Source organism: Pleurodeles waltl, chromosome 5, assembly GCF_031143425.1.
Source record: "Pleurodeles waltl isolate 20211129_DDA chromosome 5, aPleWal1.hap1.20221129, whole genome shotgun sequence".
Classification (NCBI taxonomy): domain Eukaryota; kingdom Metazoa; phylum Chordata; class Amphibia; order Caudata; family Salamandridae; genus Pleurodeles; species Pleurodeles waltl.
This window is the reverse complement of record NC_090444.1, coordinates 419,932,794-419,950,587: the sequence shown is the minus strand read 5'-3', so window position 1 is coordinate 419,950,587 and position 17,794 is coordinate 419,932,794. Positions and strand designations below refer to the sequence as shown.

Below are 17,794 nucleotides of genomic sequence, written 5' to 3'. Positions count from 1 at the left end.
CGTCCCTCCGAACCTCAGAATCAAAGCAGTAATGCTTTGCAAAGGTATGGAGGGACGCCCAAGTTGCCACCTTGCAAATGTCCACCACCGGAACCCCCCCTTGCCAGGGCCGAAGTGGCCGACTTAGCCCTGGTGGAGTGGGCCCTGATACCCACAGGAGGAACTTTCTTTGCCAGTGAGTAGCAAACTTTTATACAAAGAATGACCCACCTGGAGATTGTTCTTTTATGGACTGCTCTGCCCTTTCGCTGACCAACATACCCCACGAACAGCTGATCCTCCAGGCAAAAGTCTTTCGGCCTCTCAATATAAAAACTGAGAGCCCTTCTAAGGTCCAATCGATGGAGTCTCTCTTCCTCTTTTGAGGGATGGGGAGGAGGGTAGAAAGAGGGAATGGTAATAGTTTGCCCTATATGAAAAGGAATGACAACTTTTGGCAGGAAAGCCACCCTCATTTTCAGTACCACTTTATCAGGGAAAAACAAGGTAAAGGGGCGCTTTATGGAAAGGGCTTGAAGCTCCCCAACCCTCCTAGCAGAGGTTATAGCGATTGGGAAAACAGTCTTAAGGACCAAATACCTTAAAGGACATGAATGCATGGGCTTAAACGGTGAACCCATCAGAAATGTTAAAACAAGATTTAAATCCCACTGAGGCATATGAAAGGGTGTGGGAGGAAACTTATTAGGCAAGCCCTTAATAAATCTATTTACAATCAGAGATTTAAATAAAGAGGACTGGTCCGGGAGGCAAAGAAAAGCCGACAGAGCAGCCAAATAACCTTTAAGTGTAGCCACTGCACAGCCTTTCTTTGCTAAATCAAGAGCAAATAACAAAACATCGGAAAGGTGGGCATTCAAGGGATCTTTCTGTTTCTCGCCACACCAAATCACAAATTTAGCCTACCTACTGGCATAAATGGACTTAGTGGAGTGTCGTCTGGACGATAGAATAACATCCACGACATCCGGTGGGAGAGAAAAGGAACTCAGGTTGCCCCGTTCAATCTCCAGGCATGAAGGTGCAGGCTCTGGAGGTGGTGGTGTAGAACCTGCCCCTGCGACTGCGAGAGGAGTTCTACCCTGAGCGGGAGACGGAGCAGAGGGCACTTTGAGAGTTGCAGAAGGTCTGTGTACCACACCCTTCTCTGCCAATCCGGTGCCACCAAGATGACTTGCGCCCTGTCTTGGCAAATCTTCCTCAGGACCCGAGGAATCAAGGGTATGGGGGGGGAATGCATAAAGCAACTGGCCGTCCCCGGGTATTTGAAAAGCGTCCCCCAACGATCCTTGCATCGGATATTGGAGACTGCAGAACGACGGGCAGTGTGCGTTCTCCCGAGTGGCGAATAGATCTACCTGCGGAAATCCCCACATCTCGAAGATGTACAGGACCAGGGCTGGATGGAGATGCCACTCATGATCGGCTGAGAAGTGCTGACTGAGACTGTCCGCACACACGTTCAGAACCCCAGCCAAATGATTTGCTATCGAGCAAACCTGATGGTCCTGACCCCAGGACCAGAGCCGCAGAGCTTCTCTGCAGAGAAGGTACGACCCTACTCCTACCTGCTTGTTTACGTACCACATCGCGGTAGTGTTGTCCGTGAGGACTTGAACTGACTGACCGCAAAGGGAAGAGAGGAAGGCCTTGAGAGCCAGACGTATCGCCCGCAGTTCCAACAGATTGATATGAAACATCTGTTCCACAAGAGACCAATGACCCTTGATCTCCAGATGCCCCAGATGAGCACCCCACCCTAGAGTGGAGGCATCCGTACAACTGTGGCCACTGGAGGTGGTAGTGAGAACGGCCTTCCTTGGGAAAGGTTGCCGTCCACTGCCCACCATTGGAGATCTGCTGCAGTGTCGCTGGAGACCTTTATCGAATCCTCAAGATCTCCTTTGTGCTGAAACCACTGCCTGCGGAAGCATCACTGAAGAGCCCTCATATGCCAGAGCGCATGAGTGACCAACAGAATGCAAGGAGCAAACAGACCAAGCAGGCGTAAGACCTTGAGGACTGGAATAACCGCTCCATTTCAAAACATTGGAATCAGCATCTGAATGTCCCGAATCCGCTGAGGCAGGGGCAGGCCTGATACAATGTTGTGTCCAGTATTGCCCCTCTGAACAGGAGGCATTGAGAGGGCTCCAGGTGAGACTTTGGCACGTTTATCGAAAACCCCAGATCGAACAACAACTGGGTTGTCACCTGCAGGTGATGCAGCACCAGCTCTGGAGACTTGGCTTTGACCAGCCAATCGTCCAGGTAGAGGAATACCGCTATTCCCTTCCTCCTGAAATGTGCTGCAACCACTGCCATCACCTTTGTGAAGACTCGAGGTGCTGAAGTAAGCCCAAATGGAAGGACGGCAAACTGGTAGTGTTGCGACCCCACCACAAACCGGAGATACTTCCTGTGCGATTTGAGTATAGGGATATGAAAGTACGCATCCTACAAGTCCACAGACACCATCCAATCCTCTTTGTTCAATGCCATAAGTACCTGCGCTAGAGTCAGCATTTTTTATTTCTCCTGCTTGAGGAACCAATTAAAAATCCTCAGGTCTAGGATCGGTCTCCGGCGACCGTCCTTCTTGGGGATCAGGAAATATCTTTAATAACAACCCTGACTCCATTCCTGCTCTGGAACCAACTCTACAGCACCTTCGATAACATGGCCAGACCTCCTGTTGCAACAACAGGAGATGGTCTTCTGAACAAAATGAGGGACGGAGGAGGGAGGGAGGAGGGAACTCCTGAAAAGGGAGAGCATATCCTTTTTCCACAATATTCAACACCCAGGAGTCTGTTGTTATCAACTCCCACTCGTGGAGAAAAAGACGAAGCCTTCTCCCTACAGGAGAGGCATGTTTGATAAAGTGGGGAAAACTAGGGCTGCTTCCCCTGCTGTTGTCCACCAGAGGAAGAGGATGATGATGAAGGGTTCTGCTGGGCTGCCCCTCTAGCTGTAGACCTCCCTCGCCCTCTAGAGGATCGATAGGATGGATTGGCAGGTTGTTGGGCCGAGTACTGGGGCCTCCGAAAAACTGCCCCACGACCAAACCCTCTGAACCTGCGAAAAGGCATATAAGGGGCAGCAAGGTTAGCCTGTAAGCCTAAGGACTTTGCTGTAGCCCGGCTGTCCTTCAAACGTTCAAGGGCAGAGTCTGCTTTCTCCCCAAACAGCCTTTCACCATCGAAGGGCAAGTCTAGTAAGGTGGTCTGTACATCCAAGGAGAATCCAGAGGACCTCAGCAGGAGTGTGCCTCCTTGTAGCAACAGATGTCCCCAATGCCCTGGCAACTGAGTCCATTGTTTCAAGGCCAGATTGTATAATCTGCTGTGCTGCAGTCTGCGCGTCCAAAAAGAGTGTTCCAAAAGGCCTCTGTGCATCCTGTGGCAGATCCCGACCATAGCCTTGGTCGAGTCCATAAGGGCGTGGACATACCTGCCCAGCACACAGGTAGCGTTTGCAGCCTTGAGCGCCATGCTGCAAGACGAAAAGATATTTTTCTAAGACTGTTCCATTCGCTTGGACTCTCTATCAGACAGGACTACAGGGAATAAACCAGGAGCAGACTTTGTGGACCAAGACGCTTGAACCACTAACTCCGGGTTTGGATGACGTGAAAGGAACCCAGGATGCTCCCCTATGCCTCCTTGCTACAATCCTATTCACAGCCGGAGACAAAACTGGTTTCCTCCACAAGTCCATAATAGGCTCCATCAATGCCTCGTTGAAGGGCAGCAAAGGATCAGCCAAGGACGTAGAGGGATGCAGCACCTCAGTTAGCAGATTTGTCTTCACCTCTGCTGCAGAGAAAGGCAGGTCTAAATAGTCCACTGCCTTTCTAATGACCGAATGAAATGTCGCTGCCTCCTCCGTAAACTCCCCTGGAGATAAAATGTCCCATTCCGGGGAAGTATTCAGCCCACTGGCTGATCCCAATCTTGGTATTCATCCGAATGCTCTATAAGCTCGCCCTCCTCCAACTGCCGGTATTCTTCCTCTTCAAGGAGACACAAGGCCTTCCTTCGAGATCTCAAGTGGGACTCTAGCTTCGGCGTCGACATCGAATTCACGGAAGACACCGCTTTCGAATCCCGATAGGGCACAGGAGAGGATGGATGAATCAGAGAATCACTCGGATCCGGCGCCGACACGGACTCCAACGGCACCATCTTCGGAGCCAGCTGGCATGAAGGTAACGGGCCGGCTGGCCAGGGGATAGCATCGGCGTCGGCTGACTCGGTGATGGCAACGGCGCCACGGATCTAGATGGTGAAGCCATACCTCATGGAGACATCATCAGCGTCAACCCGGCACCCCCATCTGGGCAAAATGGCATAAACGGCCTCATCTTCTATGGAGGCGGGGAGCCCAGTGAAAATGATAATGGCCCCGTGGGACCCGCCGGTGCACCAGCAGGGGCCATAGACTGGAAAACAGCATACAAAGCATTTAAAAATGCTGCCGGATCTGCTCCTGGAGCCGGGAAGGCAGGATATCTCTGGTCTTGATCCTGCTGCTGCACATCAAGCTCTTGTGGCGCCGGTGAAAACTGAGGGCTATGAGGGGCCACCTCATAGACCGTGTTGGAGATATTTCTGGACTCTGGGGCTGTGGAGTCTCGACGTCGTGCTCAGTGCTAAGACACCAAAGGCAGTCCTCATGTGGATCAGTGACCGACATTCGACCGCCACATTCATTACAAAACTTGAAACCCGATTTTCTCGGGGGAGACACTGTAACTACTAAAGCTACAACTCTATCCAACGAGCCAGGAAAAAGAACCGTTAGCGTAGAACGCACAGAAAAAAGGAAACTGACGTCAGCACGCTGGCAAGGACCTCTTATTAGCACGGTGACGTCAGACAGAGTCGCATGGAGCCGTGCAATTGTGACGTCCTCGTCGACATAGAGAGCTGGGCAGAAGACTTTCCGTCGGATGCTGGTGCAAGGATGAATTCATAAGGTGAGGAATCCACAGGTAGTTTGTATCCATCAGAAATGAGCATCCTGGGACCAGTTTCAAGGTATCACCCTTCATCAGCCAAGCTAGCTAGAATCCAGTGGCACAGTGAGCAAGGGACCCAGGTCTGGGCATACCCCTCCCACTTAGGGCAACTTTAGCAACACAAAAGGATGATGGACGGAGAGTGTTGAACAATGCAAACACTCACCCTCAGTCACACATCTGGGTTTAATCCATCGTTCCTTTGCTCACCATGCCACCCCAGTTTGGACCCAGCAATATGCAAATCAGTCTTGACCCTGTACCTCATGGGAACAGTCCAGCCCGAACTGCCAGGCCAGGTCCTCCCTCGACTGGAAACAAACATCCTGGGACCGGTTTCAGGGTATCACCCTTCATCAGCCAGGCTTGCTTGAATCCAGGGGCACAGTCAGCAAGGGACCCACGTCTGGGCATACCCTTCCCACTTAGGGCAACTTTAGCAACACAAAAGGGTGATGGACGGAGTGTTGAACACTGCAAACACTCACCCCCAGTCACAGATCTGGGTTTAATCCATTGTTCTTTTGCTCACCATGCCATCCCATTTTAGACCCAGCCATATGCAAATCAGTCTTGACCCTGTTCCTCATGAGAACAGTCCAGCCCGAACTGCCAGGCCAGGTCCTCCCTGGACCGTAAACTAGCATCCTGGGACCGGTTTCAGGGTATCACCCTTCATAAGCCAGGCTAGCTTGAATCCAGTGGCACAGTGAGCAAGGGTCCCACGTCTGGGCATACCCTTCCCAATTAGGGAAACTTTAGCAACACAAAGGGATGATGGGTGGAGTGTTGAACAATGCAAACACTCACCTCCAGTCACAGATCTGGGTTTAATCCATTGTTCTTTTGCTCACCACCCCAGTTTGTCCCAGTCATATGCAAATCAGTCTTGCCCCTGTTTCTCATGAGAACAGTCCAGCCCGAACTGCCAGGCCAGGTCCTCCCTGGACCGGAAACTAGCATCCTGGGACCGGCTTCAGGGTATCACCCTTCATCAGCCAAGCTAGCTTGAATCCAGTGGCACAGTGAGCAAGGGACCCACATCTGGGTATACCCTTCCCACTTAGGGCATTTTTATCAACACAAAAGGATGATGGACGGAGTGTTGAACAATGCAAACCCTTTATACAACACTCACCCCAGTCACACATCTGGGTTGAATTCATCGTTCTTTTGCTCACCATGCCACCCTAGTTTGGACCCAGCCATATGCAAATCAGTCTTGACCCTGATCCTCATGGGAACAGTCCAGCCCGAACTGCCAGGCCAGGTCTTCCCTGGACCGGAAACAAGCATTGTGGGACCGGTTTCAAGGTATCACCCTTCATCAGCTAGGCTAGCTTGAATCCAGTTGCACAGTGAGCAAGGGACCCACGTCTGGGCATACCCTTTCCACTTAGGGCAACTTTAGCAGCAAAAAAACGATGGATTTAGGCCCAGATCTTTGTAATGGGGGTGAATGTTTGCCATTGTTCAACATTCAGTCCATCACTAGTTCTTTTTGCATTTGTCGCCCCAAGTGGGAAGGGTATGCCCAGACGTGGTTCCCGTGCTTCCCATGCCACTGGATTCAAGCTAGCCTGGCTGAGGAGGTGTGATTCCCCGAAACCGGTCCCAGGATACTGGTTTCCAGTCCAGGGAAGACCTGGCCTGGCAGTTCGGGCTGGACTGTTCCCAGGGAGAACAGAGTCAAGACTGATTTGCATATGGCTGGGTCCAAACTGGAATGGCATGGGCAGCAAAAAAACAATGGATTTAGGCCCAGATCTTTGTACTGGGGGTGAATGTTTGACATTGTTCAACATTCTGTCCATCACTTGTTCTTTTGGCAAATTGTTTTAGGCCATTTCTGCCCTCCTTGGGGGCAGATCGGCCTATTTTTCCTAGGCCAATCTGCCCCCATACGGGGCAGAAACCCACTAGACACCAGGGATTTTTTTTATTTTTTACGTCAGTTTCACACAAGGGTCGCTCCCCTGGGGGACAAATTTATTTTAGGCCATCTCTACCCGGCCTATTTTAATTAGTCAGATCTGCCTCCAAGGGGGGCAGAAACCACTAGGCACCAGGGATTTTTTTTAATTATTATTTTTTACAGATGGGTCGCATCCCCTCAGGCAAGGGTTGCTCCCCTGGGGGTCAAATTTATTTTAGGCCATTTCTGCCTCCCTGGGGGCATATCGGCCTACTTCTATTAGGCCAATCTGCCCCCAGGGGGTGCAGAAACCACTTAGGCACCAGGGATTGATGTGTGTGTGTGGTTTGTTTGGGGGGGCAGCCCCTTGGACAAGGGTCACTCCCCATTGGGGCACATTACTGTTGGCCATTTCTGCCCTCTTGGGGGGCAGATCAGCCTATTTTTGTAAGGCCCACCAGACACCAAGGAAGAATTTATTTTAAAAAAAGAGGGTGGGGGTATGGCCATACTCCCACGCCCACCCAAACAAATGGGGACAAAGTTGTTCTGCTGGCCGGTGGGCAGGTGGGGCAATTACCCCCGATCCACTCCCCAAGGGGGCAGAAAGCCTACTAAATTCAAGGCAATTAAAAAAAAAATAATGGGGTGGTGGCTACCAACCACTATGGGCATTGTTATGCCCCCACCCCAACTGAAGGGTGTAACAGTCTTTCAGCTCTCCCCTGCTCACTAAAAGATCTTATCAGCAAGCAAGAGGACATTTTATTATTTTGGGTTTTGGTTTTACATTTAGACCATGAGAGCTTGTCTAACTCTCAAAATCCCTCACTTGGAATGGTGAGGGCTGCACTTTTTGGACTTTGGGAGGTTACCATGTAGAAAAATCTACAAGACCTAGAAACATCTGAAAAAAAATCATCTGGGTGAGTCCAAGGTTGTGTGCTTCACATGCACCCAGCACCATTTTCTTACCCACAATGCCCTGCAAACCCCCAACTTTGCTGAAATCACACACTTTCCTCACATTTTTGTGATGGAACATTTTGGAATCTGCAGTAATCCACAAAATTCCTACCACCCAGCATTGTCGCATCTATACCAATCAAAATTCTGCCCCACGTGTCAGCCTAAAAACTTTTTTTTCCAAACTGCCCTTTTGGACCCGCTTTGGTTCCCCCTCACTTTCAACATGTTTTTTGCTCTTCCCTGTCACAGGCACTTGGCCCACCTACACAAGTCAAGTGTTATTTTTATCAGGAGACTGAGGGAAAAGTTGGGTGGTAGGATATTTGTGCCAGTGCTGTGATCCCATACAGAAATATTGGGAAAATGTGATTTTTTTAGATAAATTTGAGGTTTGATGAGCATTCTGGGTACGAAACCACTGGGGGATCCACGCAAGTCACACCTTCCTGGACTCCCTTGGGTGTCTTGTTTTAAAAAATGCCTGGGTTTGGTAGGTTTCCCTAGATGGCTGATGAGCCCAGGACCAAAAACGCAGGTGCTTCCTACCCCCCTAAAAACAGGTCGTTTTGCATTTGATAATTTTGATGTGTCCAAGTAGTGTTTTGGGGCATTTCCTGTCACGGGCACTAGACCTAGCCACACAAGTGAGGTACCATTTTTATCGGGAGATGTGGGGTAATGGTGGGTAGAAGAAGTTTGTGGCTCCCCTTAGATTCCAGAACTTTGCAGCACCGAAATGTGAGGAAAAAGTGTTTTTTTGCCACATTTTAAGGTTTGCTAAGGATTCTGGGTAACAGAACCTGGTGAGAGCGCCACAAGTTACCCCATCCTGGGTTCCCCTAGGTGTCTAGTTTGCTAAGTTTTCCTAGGTGCCAGATGAGCTAGAGGCCAAAATCCACAGCTAGGCACTTCACAAAAAACATGTCAGTTTTCTTTGGGAAAATGTGATGGGTCTATGTTGTGTTTTGGGGCACTTCCTGTTGCGGGTACTGAGCCTACCAAAACAAGTGAGGTACCATTTTTATCAGGAGTCTTGGGGGAATGCTGGGTGGGAGGAAATGTGTGGCTTCTCTCAGATTCTAGAACTTTCTATCACTGAAACGTGAGGAAAAAGTGTTTTTTGCCAAGTTTTGAGGTTTGCAAAGGATTCTGAGTAACAGAACCTGGTGAGAGCCCCACAAGTGATCCCATCCTGGATTCTCCTAGCTGTCTAGTTTTGAAGAAATGCACAGGTGTGGTAGATACCGGCTGAGCTAGAGCCCAAAATCCACAGCTAGGCACTTTGCAAAAAACAGGTTGGTTGCCTTTAGGTAAATGTGATGTGTCCACGGTGTGTTTTGGGACATTTTGTGTCACAGACATTAGGCCTAACCACACAAGTGAGGTACCACTTTTATCAGGAGACTTGGAGGGATGCTGGGTGGAAGGACATTGTGATTTCAGAACTTTCCATAACCTAAATGTGAGGAAAAAGTGTTTGTTTGCCAAATGTTGAGGTTTGGAAAGGATTCTGGGTAACGAAACCTGGTGAGAGCCCCACAAGTCACCCCACCCTGGATTCCCCTACGTGTCTAGTTTTGAAAAATGCATAGGTTTGGTAGGTTTCCCTAGGTGCCGGCTGGGCTAGAGGCCAAAATCCACAGCTAGGTACTTTCCAAAAAACACGTCAGATTTCAATACAAGAATGTGATGTGTCCATGTTGCGTTTCCTGTCGCGGGCATTAGACCTACCCACACAAGTGAGGTACCATTTTTATCGGGAGACTCTCGGGGAAGACAGAATAGAAGAACTAGTGTTATTGCTCTTTGTCTTTCTCTACATTTTTCCATCCAAATGTAAGACAGTGTGTAAAAAAGACGTCTATTTGAGAAATGCCGTGTAATTCACATGCTAGTATGGGGACCCCAGAATTCAGAGACATGCAAATAACCACTGCTTCTCAACACCTTATCTTGTGCCCATTTTGGAAATACAAAGGCTTTCCTTGATACCTATTTTTCACTCTTTATATTTCACCAAATGAATTTCTGTATACCCAGTATATACAGGGAGTGCAGAATTATTAGGCAAATGAGTATTTTGACCACATCATCCTCTTTATGCATGTTGTCTTACTCCAAGCTGTATAGGCTCGAAAGCCTACTACCAATTAAGCATATTAGGTGATGTGCATCTCTGTAATGAGAAGGGGTGTGGTCTAATGACATCAACACCCTATATCAGGTGTGCATAATTATTAGGCAACTTCTTTTCCTTTGGCAAAATGGGTCAAAAGAAGGACTTGACAGGCTCAGAAAAGTCAAAAATAGTGAGATATCTTGCAGAGGGATGCAGCACTCTTAAAATTGCAAAGCTTCAGAAGCGTGATCATCGAACAATCAAGCGTTTCATTCAAAATAGTCAACAGGGTCGCAAGAAGCGTGTGGAAAAACCAAGGCGCAAAATAACTGCCCATGAACTGAGAAAAGTCAAGCGTGCAGCTGCCACGATGCCACTTGCCACCAGTTTGGCCATATTTCAGAGCTGCAACATCACTGGAGTGCCCAAAAGCACAAGGTGTGCAATACTCAGAGACATGGCCAAGGTAAGAAAGGCTGAAAGACGACCACCACTGAACAAGACACACAAGCTGAAACGTCAAGACTGGGCCAAGAAATATCTCAAGACTGATTTTTCTAAGGTTTTATGGACTGATGAAATGAGAGTGAGTCTTGATGGGCCAGATGGATGGGCCCGTGGCTGGATTGGTAAAGGGCAGAGAGCTCCAGTCCGACTCAGACGCCAGCAAGGTGGAGGTGGAGTACTGGTTTGGGCTGGTATCATCAAAGATGAGCTGTGGGGCCTTTTCGGGTTGAGGATGGAGTCAAGCTCAACTCCCAGTCCTACTGCCAGTTCCTGGAAGACACCTTCTTCAAGCAGTGGTACAGGAAGAAGTCTGCATCCTTCAAGAAAAACATGATTTTCATGCAGGACAATGCTCCATCACATGCGTCCAAGTACTCCACAGCGTGGCTTGCAAGAAAGGGTATAAAAGAAGGAAATCTAATGACATGGCCTCCTTGTTCACCTGATCTGAACCCCATTGAGAACCTGTGGTCCATCATCAAATGTGAGATTTACAAGGAGGGAAAACAGTACACCTCTCTGAACAGTGTCTGGGAGGCTGTGGTTGCTGCTGCACGCAATGTTGATGGTGAACAGATCAAAACACTGACAGAATCCATGGATGGCAGGCTTTTGAGTGTCCTTGCAAAGAAAGGTGGCTATATTGGTCACTGATTTGTTTTTGTTTTGTTTTTGAATGTCAGAAATGTATATTTGTGAATGTTGAGATGTTATATTGGTTTCACTGGTAATAATAAATAATTGAAATGGGTATATATTTTTTTTTGTTAAGTTGCCTAATAATTATGCACAGTGATAGTCACCTGCACACACAGATATCCCCCTAACATAGCTAAAACTAAAAACAAACTAAAAACTACTTCCAAAAATATTCAGCTTTGATATTAATGAGTTTTTTGGGTTCATTGAGAACATGGTTGTTGTTCAATAATAAAATTAATCCTCAAAAATACAACTTGCCTAATAATTCTGCACTCCCTGTAATGAAAACCCATTGCAAGGTGCATCTCCTTTAATGGCTTTGGGTACCTAGGGTTCATTATGAACCTACAAGCCATATATATCCCAGCAACCAGAAGAGTCCAGCAGATGTAACAATAATTTGCTTTCAAAATCTGCCATAGCTTGAAAAAGTCATAAAAGAAAACATGGACAGAAATGGCTTTTCACCTCAATTTCAATATTTTTATTTTATTTCAGCTGTTATTCCTTTAAGAAAACCTTGAAGGATCTATGCAAATGACCCCTTGCTGAATTCAGAATGTTGTCTAATTTTTAGCTGTCCAGGATCCAGCATTGGTTTCACACCCATTTCTGTCACTAACTGGAAGGAGGCTGAAAGCACAAAAAATAGAAAAAATGGGGTATGTCCCAGTAAAATGCGAAAATTGTGTTAAAAATGTGGTTTTCTCATTCAAGTCTGCCTGTTCCTGAAAGCTGGGAAGATGGTGATTTTAGCACCGCAAACTCTTTCTTGATTCCATTTTCAGGGAAAAAACCACAAGCTTTTTTCTGAAGCCCTTTTTCCCTTTTTAAAAAAAATATCAGATTTTACCTGCATTTTGGCTAATTTCTTGGTCTCCTCCAAGGGACCCCACAAACTGTGGTTACCTCTACAATCCCTAGGATGCTGGAAAATAAGGACTTCAATTTGGGGTGGCTAGCTTATGTGGACAAAAAGTTATGAGGGCCTAAGCGCGAGCCGCCCCAAATAGCCAAAAAAAGGCTCAGCACCTGAGGGGAAAAGGCCTGGCAGCGAAGGGGTTAAAGCACAGTTTTTGTTTACCTACATCTACATAAAACACTCAGGGTTTCATTACGAGTCTGGCTGTCACTAGACCGTCAGACTCATAAATGGCGGTCGGACCGCTGCCAATGTGGTGGTCTGACCACCACATTACAACCCTGGCAGTCGGGCCACCATGGAACCGCCAGCTCCGCTAAGATTGGAGATCCCAGCAGTCTGGAGGTGGCGGCGGTCATAATCCGCCAGGGCAGCACTGCCCTGGGGATTACGACATCCTTCTCTGCCACCGGTTTACTGGTGGCACCACCGCCATGAACATTCTGGCGGAGAACGTGTGCAAGTGGCCCCAGGAGGGGCCCTTCAATGCCATGCACTTGGCACTTGGCATGAGCAGTGCAGGGAACCCTTGGCCAGCACCACTGCTTTGCAGACAGTGAACATTGCGAGGGTGCTGGTGCACCCTGCGCTCTACAGCTCTGCTGCTGGCTCGATTATGAGCCGCAGACAGTGCTGTAGGCTGTTTCCCGCTAGGCCAGCAGGTAGAAACTCAGCATTCCTCCCGCTGACTTAGCCGGAAACTCTTAATGGGGCCGGAGGGGAGTAGCTTGTATGGCAGCAACCTCTCTGTCAGAAGTTCGCCCACCGAACTCATAATCAACCCTTCAGTCTGCCTCTAGGATGCTGAAAAAGTCAACAAAGCATTGGATATTTTGCCTATATTTTCTCAATAATTGGTCTAAATATTTTAATTCTGGTTACTGCATTTCACAAGATATTTCCAGCCACCCTACTTTTGAGTGTACTGAAAAATGATAGAAGGTACCAGCCTTTCAATCCCACAGCTGCAGATGGTGGGGCACATGTGATTCCCACAGCAAGATGCTATCATGCTCAGTATCTGGGGCGTGAAGTAGGTTTCCAACACCGCTAAGATAAATACATCTATCACACACTCAGCAGAGTTTAAAATGTAGAGCTTTCTTGAGCTGTCTAATAGCCACAGATGACAGTTTGCAATGATGTCAGCATACCTGGCTAGATGGCTCTGTTGCAGTTACATCATGAAAACTACCTGAAAAATAATATTCCTACATCTAGTTACACATCACTTAATAGCAGCTGTATACTACTTAAAACATGTTTCTTGCTCAAACACACTGCGATCTCCCTATTTACCATGATCTCAATATTTCTTTTGTTACTGAAACATGGTTGAAAGAGCACTCTATTCTTGACATTTCTCTCACAGTTCTACCATGGCTACTATATCAAACAAATGAATCAAACCAGGCCATGTAGAAGAGGAGTTACAGTAATTTTTAAAGCTCTCTTCACAGTGTCAAGTTTCACTCCCGATTCTGTGAAAAACTCTGCATCTCACAGGGTTGAGTTCCACACCAGACTTTGTGAAAGAAATTGAGGGCCAGATTTAATTCTTGGCAGAGAGGGAAGGCCATCATAAAGCAACAGAGTTCCCCCCTGCCAAGACTATGGTCAGCCCGCATTTAAATCTTTGATGACAGCAGAGACTACTCTGTTTCTGACTTGATCAAACTTCTCTGACGACCTGACGAAGTAAAGACCATCACAGATTTGGCTATAGGACTGTCCACCTAATTTAGACGAGTGGACAGATTTTTCAATGCCTTTCACTGCTTCGAAAAACCTGGTGGTAAGGGGCACTGAAAAGTGCTTAATGCCCCCCTCGCCATGGGAAGAAACTCCCATGCAAGGTGGGACACTGTGTTTTTTTTTTTTTTTTAAATAAAATGACGCTTTGGGATTTTCTTTTTGAAGATCAAAAAAAATATGCAACTTTGCTATGTGGCTCCGTCATATTTGACAAAACTGTCCGTGAAAGTTAAAATGCACTAGCAGGAACTGCCTTGGTGGCAGTTCCTGTAATTGTTTTTAATGTCTGTCAGGCCGAAAGACATTTAACAATTTGGCAGTCGGCACCTCCCTCAAAGTGGTGGAATAATTTACTATGTCACCCTGGGGGCGGATGGGCTAACCGCCAAGGTCTAACTGATGCCCTGAATCTTTATCTGTGATGCAATCAATAACAAACTTTATTTAAAGATTCCAATAATCAGACATCCTAGTCCTGTAAAATGCTTTACAACTTCATTGCTTAAAGTAATTTCTACCAGTAGCTTGGATACTCACTGGCTAATAGTCCTGTTTATGCTACTGGAGTTTGGTCTTATCATCCCCCTGCAATTGCAGCTAGCTCGGGCAGGGCTTGGGGTTGGCTACTTACATTGGTGTCAGTTTCCTTTCCTGGAAAGGTTTCTTGATATTTTTCAAATCACCTGCACTTTCAATTACTTCTTTTAGCAGCCTTCAATACCATTCCTTCTGATACCACAATAAACAAAATTGACCTTCTTGGCATTAAGGGCACTGTCTATAGGTGGCTCTTGACCTTTCTACAAGAAAACTCTTAAGCTCTGTCATTGGCTTATTTCCAGTATGATTTTAAACCAATCAAGCTTGTCACTGAACCCACCCAATCCATCACTCTTGGAAAGCTACGTGACCCCCCTCTCTACTCTTATCTGTTAAGTCAGCCTTCACATTTACGCATACGCTATCAACACTCAGTTGATTATCCATCTTGACAGAGACTTTGAAGAACCAACCAGATGTCTTCGGACTCTTTCGTGTAATTTGGGGAAGGTTCTTGTATCTGGCAAATCTGTTTCTCCACTTGGTGGCCTGACGTCCTTCGTAATGCTCCAATCCCGTCTTTCAGTGCTCAGTATTTTGGCATACCATTTAGATGATAGTAATAAACTCTCAAAAACCTACTTCTTTTTGCTGATGGGTACCAGTGGAATCCTCCCACAATTCCCCAGCTCCTCTAGGAATAATATGATTGAAGCAATGATCATCTATAGGTTGACTTTGTGCACTGCTTTGGACAAAGGTATGCCCAAATATCTTCTTTACAAGCTACAGTTTATTCAAAATCTGACAGCCTGCCTTATCCTAGGGTCAAGCAGGAAAGTCATTGTCAATGTCTATCTTTCTGTCCTTCACTTGCTTCCCACAGGCAAACAGTGTCTTTTTAAGGTCCTCTGTTTGTGTCAGAAGGTGTTATACAGCTGGCTTACCTTCATTCAGCTACTTGGCTCTTCTCTTCTCTTTCTATGCTCCTGTACAAAGCCTCCACTCCCATACTAAGCACCTCATCAACATTCCAAAATTCATGAAAGGTTGCATTAGTGGCCTTTCATTCATTGTGATCACCTCGCAAGAATGGAATACTCTTCCGCCGGCCATCATTACAAAGAACAGTCTTCTCTCATTCTAGAAAACTCATCAAAACTCTTTCATTCTCCTCATACCTCTGTTGCAGTACTATTCTTTAGTGCCAGGACACCCCTTGTTGGGGCATTTGCACCCTTTATAAATCAAATCAAAATTGAAGAAAGGTAAATGTGTTGTATGAAACGTCTGCTAGGTTGGTCTAGCTACACACTACCTGGATAGCACTGCACACAGTGAGTTCATTTGTGACTGTTCCACACCCTACACCAACATTATGCAGAGTCCTTCATCCTGAACACCCTAGTTTAATCAATGTCTCTCAACTCACTCACTCACTTAAAAGAATATGTTATTCTAATGTCATATGTCCCCTCTGTAAATAGGGAAAGTAGAAACTTATGAGTGATGAGGAAGTGATGAAACCCAACCCATTTGTTTTTAAATATCCTATAGATTCACAAAATAAAATCCATTATTCACAGAGTTTATTTATTTGCCAATTCGCCCGTTGCAACATTCATTTAAATTCCTTGAAAATTTGTGTTTTAAAGTGATATTTTAACCATATACACAGTGCTTCAAAAACTGATCCGTAAACCCAAAGTGATCAAAAATAGCATTTCACTGAAATACATTTGTGAACCACATACCTCTTGAATGTGTGCTGCAACAGCAGCTTTGGTATCAAAATCTAAGCCTTGGATTCTTTCAATAAATTCTTCTTTTTTCTCACACTGAAATTAAAATAGATTAATCATTAAAAAGACTTCAACATGTCCCTTAATTTTAATAGTTATGCAACACAGCTACTATAGAACAATGAGAATATCAACCATCACATGGTCACTATTCTACATTATATCTCAAAGCATAACTATGTAATATCAGTTTCACCAAACCCATACAGTTTCAGCTCTTCATGTCATAAAGACAAAAACAGGAAAAAGTAGCACTGCAGTTACCACTGCTATGTGCTTATGATGCTCTTTACCATTGCTCTCCCTCTTTCACAACTGGCTCAGTATTGGGTTCCGCAGGACAAGAAAAAGCTTCTAAACAAAGAATGGGATGACTTTAAAAGAATGTGAAGCCCTCAATGTGTGTGCTTCCATTCACGTGCATTAGCTCCACCCCTCACCTGTGCATTACTGATTACAGAAACCACACATGTTTTGTCAATGTGCACGTTTGTAGCATAATTCATGCTTTGGACAGAGGTACAGAGTATGAGTACCTGAATTATCACATAGGAAATAATTCCTTACTCTGTCATCCTCTTCTTTCTCTTTCCTAACTGGTTCCCAGCTTCAAATGTTGAAATGGGGTGAATAAAGCACTAGCAAGCAGGCTGCACAAAACTTCCAAACCTAAAGTTGTATTTTTTCTGAAGGAAAAACATGCCCAGCAGCCACTGGTAAAGGGGGAGGAGTATTTAGTTCATACTTCTTTTTTATGTTCTTATAATAGCATAGGTGAAAGACAGTATTATTCTATTTTACACCTCAACCTCTTAACTCTCACTATGGCTTTTTTGTCCTGTTTCAGCTGTGTGGCCTATTATTCCCAACTGGCCACATGCATCTAGTGTTAATTTCAAGGTCTTATCCTGTTTCACAGCATTGCATACCCTTTTATAAGACCCTGCATTATTCTTCTGTTGTTCTTATCTGTCATCAACCTTGGCTGATTCAGTGTCTCTCGCTTTCTCTTATTTCAGTATCTCCATGCTTCTATGTTTCTCTACAGAAACAAGCCACCCTTTCGGGGATCTCCTGTAATTGAAAAATCAGGAGAAACTAAATTGCTATAAACTTTAATTTCCTATTGACAATTTATTTATTCTCATGCCACCTTTACTGTGTTGAGTAAAAGTGGCAAATAAGCGTAACATACTGTAATGATTCTTGTGCCACTCGTGTATGATCCATGACCTTTCTCCAACTTTTAAGGAAAGAAGGCAGATCTCATTATCATGAAGATTGTTCTTTTGTCTACTGCACTAGTAAGTAGTAAGATCATAAATGGTTGAGGGTATTAGTCCTCAGCGTAGACCTGTATGCAATCTTTTAACGGTATAGCCATTTCTTTCTTTCCTTTAGATTTAAATACTTTATGTTATTTCAGCCACAGAATGTTTTTCTATTTGAATGTTTTTCATGAGATGCCTACTTCCTCAGTACAAGCTCTGGACATTTTCCGGAGGGAATACTACTTGGTCACAAATGTTGCTGGGTATGT

General features: G+C 45.9%; 1 protein-coding gene across 2 annotated transcripts in view; it reads right to left on the bottom strand.

Moving 5' to 3' along the window:
- Positions 1–17,794, bottom strand: part of CCDC88A (coiled-coil domain containing 88A) — a 1,055,351-nt gene that overhangs the window by 793,740 nt on the left and 243,817 nt on the right. For both annotated transcript variants that reach the window (XM_069234179.1, XM_069234180.1), the window contains exon 6: positions 16,207–16,290. In XM_069234179.1, coding sequence (XP_069090280.1) covers positions 16,207–16,290 — 84 coding nt within the window. The remainder of the gene's footprint in view (positions 1–16,206; positions 16,291–17,794) is intronic.